We start from the raw sequence: 8,899 nt of genomic DNA, 5'->3' as shown, positions 1-8,899 counted from the left end.
GGGTGTAACAATACGTGACATAAATTAATACTGATTAAGGTTCCACAAAAACTGTTTAAGGGTCTACATAAGCCTAGTATATATATATATATAATAAAAACAAATTAGTATTTTGAAAACCTTATCTAACTTCTTCTTGCCCATTGTTTTTACCTCATTTCTTACCCTCTGGCTACTTGATCAGATCCATTACTGATCTAATTCTTGAGTTTTTTTTTTCAACTTAGAGATACTAGAAAGACGATTTTAAAAAAGGCAAGACGACCCTATTAAGATTAAGGAACATAGTAAATGATAATCATATTGTAGACAATATTGATAACCTCGCCAAGAGTGACCAAAGGCCTCTAAAAATAAGTTAATTTGACTCCTATATTTGACCTCATTGATAGGAATTCCTGATTTAGCTACTGCCTATATAGATTAAGAACTTGAAAGATTGGAAGATGGACATTTTTCAACTATGAAAACTCATTGTCTAGCCAAAGGATTTGCTAAACCAATTCATGAACTACAATATTAAAATTGCAACTAACATGAGAGAGTTGCCCTCAGAAGATTAGACAATAAAGATTGAATGTTAGTAAAAAAATTACACTCAATTTATTTTGATAAACATTAGCCTAACCCAAGAAAGAGAATCTGAAGATACTTTATTAACCGAGAGTCTTAGAACTTGAGTCAATTCAGCGCCACTAGAAGAGCAAGAATATCTGCTTGAAAAGCTGCTAAGTTACATGAAACACAAAACAAACCACATACCCACCAGTTTTTAAAACCAAGAAAAGGAAAAAGACCAATTCTAAGCAAATGAAAAAAGACTGACCAATTAAAACGGTCCCACAATTTTTATTTTACAAAAAGTTTAATAGGCCGCATATGTAACTAAATATAACATAACAACACCATAAACTAGTACTTGTATCTAAATAAAACATAATCACAACCATAAAATAACACTTATGCCAACAGAAGCATCACCATAAATTGCCACAAAATTAATAACATACCTCATAAAATGTTACTTCTTGTTAAATAATCAAACTAAAGCAGATTACGTTAAAAAATTATTTGTGACCAACAATTAATATTTTATCATAAATTATCACTAATGTAGTTTTAATCACAATTTATTATATATAATGATATAATTTGTTGCGTCTAAAAACACATTTACTCACAACAAATTGTAATTTTTTATCTAATACTTTTTGCCACAGATATTTTAGTCACAACATAATTTTTTCACTTAATATTTCAAATTTTGTTGTGATTAAAGGTAAGATTTTTGTAGTGATACTAATTTATAACTTTAAAAATAGAAATAATTAAGATATTTGAGAAGAAAATAGAACCAATGAAGCTTTAAGATGTGTTGATTGGAGTGGAGTTGTACCTCTTGTTGCTTGTTATGCGGATGACTTGCAAAGTCCTTATTCATCTATTTGTTTGTGTAAATGAAGTTTTACATTTAAAGGGAAATTAACATTTTAGTTCCATTGGTTTACGCCAATTACCACGTTTAAACTTGAGTTTCTAAAGAACTAAAAATATTCCTCTGCTTTTTAATCAGTAAATAAAATATAGTTCCTTAAGTGTATTTTTATTCAAAGTTTTCTTGATAAAGATAAAAAATACTCTCACTTAAAATTCATTAATATATATTTTTTTCATATAAATAATTTATAAAATTAATTAAACTAAATTTTTTTAAAAAATATATATAATAAAATCATTTCTTTTTTAGCTTTTAGCTTTTATTTATTTAACTTTAGATTTTATCAAATTAATTATAAAATTAAATAAAATCTAGCAACTGAGGGTTAAACGTGGTAAGGAGAATAAACGGGATGATCTAAAATGATAATTTCTCCATTTAAAAATAAAAAAATAATAAAAGGAAATTAGTTGGTATGATTTCCCACTTTATATAATGACTTATTTCTTTTTATGATGCTATAGTACTTTAAAAGTATATAACCTAAATAGTATTTTAGGCTATGAAATTGTGTAAAAGAATTGCAGGGGAATGTCACACGTGGTAGAATGAATGTCAGAGGCAGGTGAAGGAGTTATGTTCGATAATCATTTCTAACATATTTTACCTTCTTTCCTTCTAGAAAGGTTGCTCAAACTTTTCTTTGTTGTTTGCCAAACTCCAAACTTTTTCAGTTTTTCTCTTTCTTTCTCGCGGGAAAATAAAAAGTATATTTTTATCACATATTTATTGGTTTAATAAACTAAAAACAGAAAATTGTATCTGGCACTAAACAGAAACAACACCAAAAAAGTCTAATATCAAACTTTTTTTATTCATTTCTTTTCTGGGGTTTCATTCTTTCTTTCCCTATTACTTTCTTCTAAGACAATATTGCAGAAAAAAGGTATGATTTTCTTCTAAAGCTTTGTTCATTATGTTTTGGTTTTCATTGAATTGGTTTTTTCTTTTCCTAGATGAACTGTAAATAAATTTTATGGACTGGTTGGTTGAAATTTGAAATTTAAACTTTTGTCTTGGATGGAAGAATGGTATTATTTTTTTTCTTAGTTGTGTATCGTTGGATGGGAATTGGGTTGATCGTAGTTTTATGTATCGTTGTGATATTTGACCGAAACGATAGCTTATTTCTGGCTGTAAATGTTTTTTTTTAATCTTTATTAATTAATATCTTTTAATTAAAAGAGATTGTGTATTAGTATTGTGTTTGGTAATTGGTATTCGAGTTTTTTCATCCTTTTCTTTGGGGTACTGCTTTAATTCTAAAGAAATCACTTGCAGAAGAAAGTTTTTCTGGTTGTGATATGTATTGTACTTTAATGCTTTTATTTGTCTTGGCAAATGATAATTTAATTATTGAATTCGTTCGTCACCTTGAGGAGACAATTCATGATTGCCTATCATCAATTATGTATTTGAATTTCCATTTTATGTACTCTGATTAGGAACTTAGATTTGTTTTTCAGCTATAAAAGTATGATAATATTTGTATGAATTGGGTTTTGATCTTAACCTTAAAAAAATTAAGATAAAAGTAAAACTTTTGACTGCTAAAATGGCTCTGATGGGAGAATAATTGGGTTAACATAAAAAATGGGAACAAAAAGATTGAATACTATAAGCACAGTAGCTTAACCTTTCCTCGATCAGGTTTCTGATTTTAGTCCTGCAAATTTCGTATTGCTTTTCTGAAAAATTATCAGGTGAGACCACAGAGTAATGTTGTTGTTGTACGATTTTATGCTGGGGACAAAGGTGTGAAAGTTCTCAAAGCTCAATATTATTACTGTTTTATTTGTACATCAGATACTTGGTTAGCATAATGTTCCAATAGATCTTTCCAATAGCAAATAAGGATATATAAGGAGATGCAAATAACGTTATTGATGAATTTATATTCGTTTTGGTTCTTTTGTTATGTTTTTCTGATGAAAAGCTTTCATCTGCAGCAGGCTGTAGTGTTTTGCCTCTGATATTATGGCTGAGGCTAACTTTGAAATCCCTTTAGCAACCCTCGAGCCTGAAAGTAGTTGTGTTCAAAGGCAAGCAAACAAAAATATACACCCCCCAAATAGTATGACCGTTCCTTCTCGTTATCTTAAAGCATCAACTGGTTCCTGCCATGATTTTTGCAAATATGGAAGAAAACATGAAGCTGAAGCCAAATCATGGGTTCCAATACGAAAATTTATAGCAGCAAGACGAGGCGCAGGTAATGATCAAACAGCTGTTTCAGCAGAAAGCAAGATAAAGTTTAAGATTAGCTCTAAGAATGAAGTTCTCTCTTTGAATGAAGACTTGTCTGCCCTTGAAGGCACAGATATTTCTGTAGTAGAAGATCCTAACAAACCAAATTTGAAGCCAAAGCATTCAAACTCTTCTTCTCTCCCAGGGCATGGTTGTCCAATCAATGAAAGAAACTACAGAACCAAAGAAAGCAAGGCATCACTAGAAGGTCAAAACAGTAGAATAAGCAAGAACAGAAGCAAAGAAATGAGGACATCTTTACCAGGTGAGAGAAAGATTTTGATTCCTCCAACTTTTCCTTTATCTCCCAAGCCTTCTGCCAGGAGAGTTCCCAGCACCATTACTCGAACAAGCCAATACAAGACTAAAGATGCAGAACCTGAGCATGTTCCTGAAAAGATTTTATACATCGTTGAGTCAACTATAGAGAACACAACCTCAGAGCCAACACAAAATGGTAAGCATACCTTTCACTTGTCACCATCCTCAACTAGTACAACTCAATCGACTTTATCCTCTCAGAAAAGTTCAAGATACTCTAGTTCTGGAATGCATGTCTCCCAGTTACCACCTTCTATATTGTCCTCTAGGAACAAAGGCCTCAGACGTGCAAGGAACAAAACTAATATTGCAAAACAGCCTCTGTCTTCATTGCAGTCATCATCATCACCACCATTATCACCCACGTCTCCCTCTAAGAAGCCCGATAGCAAAGAAAATGCTGTCACCTCTCCGCATCAGACAAAGGTGGTAACTGAGACGAAGAAAACCAATTTGCTAGCAGACTATAGAATCAGGGCTCGAAGGGCTGGAAAACTGGCTTCGGAAAACAAAAGCAGTCCTGTTCAAAAGGTGAAGTTCAGGAGAGGAACAATACTAGACCTTAAACAGGAGAACAATACTCCTAGGAGACTCAAATTTAGGCGAGTAAAATTTCTTCGAGAGATCCAAAGTGGAAAAGAAGACAACACAAAGGAAAGAGTCAAAGGAAATGTAGGGACTGAATCTGAGTTCAGCACTATAACAAAACAAGAGAAAGTTGTCACAAAAATAAAAAATGTAGAAAGTAAAGGTACCACCATTAAAAGAAGCTTGAGGAAGAAGGAATCTAATGAAAGTGAGTTGATTGGTACCAAAACAAATTCAGAGAATGTTGTTTTAAGACACCAAAACATGGAAGGTACCACAAGGAGAAGAAACTTTAGGAGAAAAGATGCTAATGGGAGCGAGCTGGCTGGTACTAAAATGAATTCGGTGAAAGTTGTTTTGAGACACCAAAATGTGGCAGGAAAGAAAATAGTTCAGAGTTTGTTCAATAATGTGATTGAAGAGACAGCAAGTAAGCTTGTTGAGAGTAGAAAGAGCAAAGTTAAGGCACTGGTTGGCGCTTTTGAGACTGTGATCTCTCTTCAGGACAGCAATCCCTCAGCCACATCTGATTCAAGTTGAGTTTCAAAGAGGTCTGTTACCTTGTTTTTATTCAATTTTAAATCTATAGCTATTCTGTACATATTTTATGAAAACACAATCAATACCAAAACTCAAAAAAGCAAATAAGAAAATGAAAAAACAATATTGTTGGAGTTGTGACATGTTTTTCAAGCTTTGTGAAGTCTGCAAAGGTTTGAATTGCATACTTGGAAAGCCATTCAACCAAGCTAAGGGGGTTCTTCGGGGGGAGTTTAGATTATTTATTATTGTATGTAATACTACAAGGATTGCTGGTTGCTCAAATTTGTGTTTGTTTTATTTTTATTTTTTGTTCTGCCGATGTTTTCTATTTATTCAGTTTGTTCTGTATTGAAGAGAGCATAATGCTTATATGTATGGCATATTGTGAAAAATAAATTGGTATATATCTACACCATATATATTAAATGTGGATGAATACTTCTTATAATGACAAATAGTTTGTCCTTTATGTTAATAGTAATCGTTCTTATCTTGTGTTTAAGGGAATAAAATTTAAGCGGCTGTCTATTTTCAAAACTGAGAATATAAAACAGTTTTTTGTAGTTTTTAAAAATTTAACGTGTTTGGGTAACGTTTTCTAGAAATAGTTTTCAAAAATCAGAAAAACTGAAAACATATTTGGATGATGAAAAACAACTTGTGTTTAAAAAACAGTTTTGGGCTAAAGAAATGCATATTGCTATATAATGGGATGGACGCGTATTCTAGATATAACCAAATCACGATAAACCCTGTGGACCAAGAGCACACCAGCTTCATGACCGAACACAATGTAAACTGCTACATAGTCATGTCATTCAGGCTAAAGAATGCTACTGCCACATATCAAGGCTAGTCAACAAAATGTTTGTTGATCAGATCAGGAAAAACATGAAACTGTACGTCGATGAAATACTTGTCAAGTCAAAAATTGCCAATAACTATGTATCCGATCTGGAAGAATGTTTTGACATACTTATCATATGAAGATGAACCCCTAGAAGTGCATCTTTAGAATCTCGTCGAGGAAATTTCCAAGATTTATAGTTAACTCAAGGGGGAACGAGGAAAACCTGAAAAAGTCATATCGTTGTTAGAAATGTCGACACCCAGGTCGCGTAAAGAAGCCTAGAGCTTAACTGGAAAATTTGTGGCCTTAAATCGGTTTGTGTCCAAGTCCACAGACAAATGCCTCCCCTTCTATACTTTGCATAGGGGGAACATACGACTTTAATGGATAGAAGAATGCGAACAGGCATTTCTAGAGGAATGTCTATACTTATACTTAGCGGTAAAGGAGAACGTGGTTAGCGCTGTGTTAGTTCGAGAAGATAATCGACCACAAAAACCAGTATACTACACAAGTAAGAGGCTTTTGGGAGCTAAATCCAGATATCATTTGATTGAGAAGCTCGCGTTTTGCTTAATCTTGGCTTCGAGGAAGCTTAGACCATATTTTCAGTCCCACACCATACACGTCTTAACCGATAAAATTTTAAGACAGGTCTTACAAAAGCCTGAAGCATCGAGACGTTTATTGAAGAGGGTCGTCGAACTTAGTCAATTCGAAATATTATACAAGCCACGGGCAGCAAAAAAAGGGCCAGGCGCTCGCTGACTTCTTAGCTAAATGTACTGGGTTCTAGGACGAGTCTAAGAGGTAACCAATACAAGAATTGTAGAAACCCTTTGTTCACGGGTCATCCAACATGAAAGGATCTGAAGCTGGCATAATCCTAATTACACCTGAAGGACATTGCTTCCATACAACTCTGAGATTCGGTTTTGACACATCCAACAATGAAGCAGAGTACGAGGCTTTATTGGCTCGAGTTCGGGTAGCAAAAGAGTTGAAAGCAAAGGCAATTCAATGTTTTAGTGATTCTTAGCTCGTGGTTAATCAAGTATTGGGGGAATATCAAGCTCGAAGAATCAAAATGGCAGCTTATCTAGCTAAGGTAAAAAGCAAACTGTCAGAGTTTGAATTCTACTCTGTAATGTCCCAAATTCCCTAATGTGGCACAATGCCTGGATTAGAGGGCCGGGAGGGCCATAATTGATTTATTATACAATTATGTGGTTATATGTATGATTATGTGAGTTATATTATTCTATGATGATAAATTCATGCATGTGGGTCCACTTTTCATTGTAAGGGTATATTGGTAATTTTAACCATTAAGGCCATATTTGTATATTTTCATGCATGTTGGTGAGGTATGGATGAGGCCACATTATTATGTGGATATGTTCGAGCTATTCGGCATGAGAAAATCTTAGAATGCAAGTTAGCGGCTTGGTCATAACGAGGTTATTTATCGGGCTCGGGGTGAGTCTCGGGGTAATTTGATGATTAGTACATTACCGGGAGTTAAATGGTAATGAGATATGATTTAATTATTATTTGAGAATATTGGGAATAACGAGAATTGGAGGACGTTAATTATAATTAACGGGATAGACGGGAAAGAATGATTTTGCCATTGGGGGCTGCTAAGAAGTTAAATTAGGCTTGTGGGCATTTTGGTCTTTTGACGTTAGGATATATTTAAACTAAAGGAAAGATGTAGAGGAAATAAGGCAAAACATAGTAGCTTCTTCTACCTCACGATCGTCTTTCACCTCTTGTCTTCCTTTGGATTTTTGAAGCTCAATTTGAGGAGTCAAGTAAGGAAATCAAAGTTTGGAGCTTAGGACCTTAGTTCAACCATTGAAGGGGGTTCATTTCGAAAGTGAGGTAAGGTTTTCAGCCATGTTTTTGTGGTTTCTCTTTGTTTTTAAGTTAGTTTGAGCTTGAAGTTTTGATTATAGAAGTGGCTATTTGAGGTGGTTTTAAATGGTTCAAAGCTTGGGTTTTGTTGGTTGAATGATGTATATATTGTGGTAATGCTTGGATGTGATTTCTAGGTTGATTTGATAAAGGTTTGATGAGGTTTGAAAATGGCAGGGGAGCTGGGATCCCTAGGTCAAGTTGCGACCCACTAGGCCAAGTCGCAAACTGGACCCAAGTCAGAGCCTCCCTCGGCTCTGTGAAGTAGGCGCGCTGCGACCCACCTTGGGCCAAGTCGTGGCCCGCCCTTGGTTCTTCAGATGGTGCTCTCTATCTTGAGGGTGAGTCGCGACCCACTATGCCAGGTTGCGACCCACCCTTCCTTTTTGAACTAAGAAGGGTTTTTCAAGGGTTTTAGGCTTGGGGTTTCAACTCTTAAGGCTCGGGATCGAATCTACTAACCGTGTTAGTAGGATTCGAGGTCCCGAGAGTGAGGTTTAGACCATGAAACTTTTATGATTTATTTTATTAATGGAATTCCATATTTGGTTATGACTAGGTGACTGCTAAGGAACTTAAGGACTGATCGTTCTCAAAGGTCGTTCTTTTATTATTTCTCGCTCGAACTAGAGGTAAGAAAACTGCACTCAGTATGTGACATGCATGGTTATTGATGAAGCATGTTGAATGCTTTATATAATGACATTGATTGCATATTAAATGCATAGCAACTTTGCTTATTTGTGTATTGAAATGACTTATTAGTTAGAGAATGACAATGGTGTTTAGTATTGATCCTGCAGCTGTGACTTATCTATCAAGTTCAGCGGTGATATGAGCATTGGTCGTATGGTATTGGCTTAAGTGTCAAGAACGACATTAATGTGTTTAACACAGTCCGATATGATTAGATATAATCACCATGAGCATGA

General features: G+C 34.4%; 1 protein-coding gene across 4 annotated transcripts; it reads left to right on the top strand.

Annotated features, from left to right (window-relative positions):
* Nucleotides 1-2,117: 2,117 nt before the first annotated feature.
* Nucleotides 2,118-5,666, top strand: LOC133830620 (uncharacterized). 4 transcript variants are annotated; one of them, XM_062260642.1, is made up of 3 exons: nucleotides 2,118-2,384; nucleotides 3,202-3,253; nucleotides 3,451-5,666. In XM_062260642.1, exon 3 carries the CDS (start codon nucleotides 3,476-3,478, stop codon nucleotides 5,192-5,194), a length of 1,719 nt encoding a protein of 572 aa, XP_062116626.1. In that variant the 5' UTR covers nucleotides 2,118-2,384; nucleotides 3,202-3,253; nucleotides 3,451-3,475; the 3' UTR covers nucleotides 5,195-5,666. The 4 variants fall into 4 exon arrangements, with proteins under 4 accessions (XP_062116626.1, XP_062116625.1, XP_062116624.1 ...); XM_062260641.1 differs by having other exon boundaries at nucleotides 3,448-5,666; XM_062260640.1 differs by lacking the exon at nucleotides 3,202-3,253.
* Nucleotides 5,667-8,899: the final 3,233 nt, after the last annotated feature.

Source organism: Humulus lupulus, chromosome 4 (genome assembly GCF_963169125.1).
Source record: "Humulus lupulus chromosome 4, drHumLupu1.1, whole genome shotgun sequence".
Classification (NCBI taxonomy): Eukaryota; Viridiplantae; Streptophyta; class Magnoliopsida; order Rosales; family Cannabaceae; genus Humulus; species Humulus lupulus.
The sequence above is the reverse complement of the archived record's forward strand: the minus strand, read 5'-3'. Positions and strand labels throughout refer to the sequence as shown.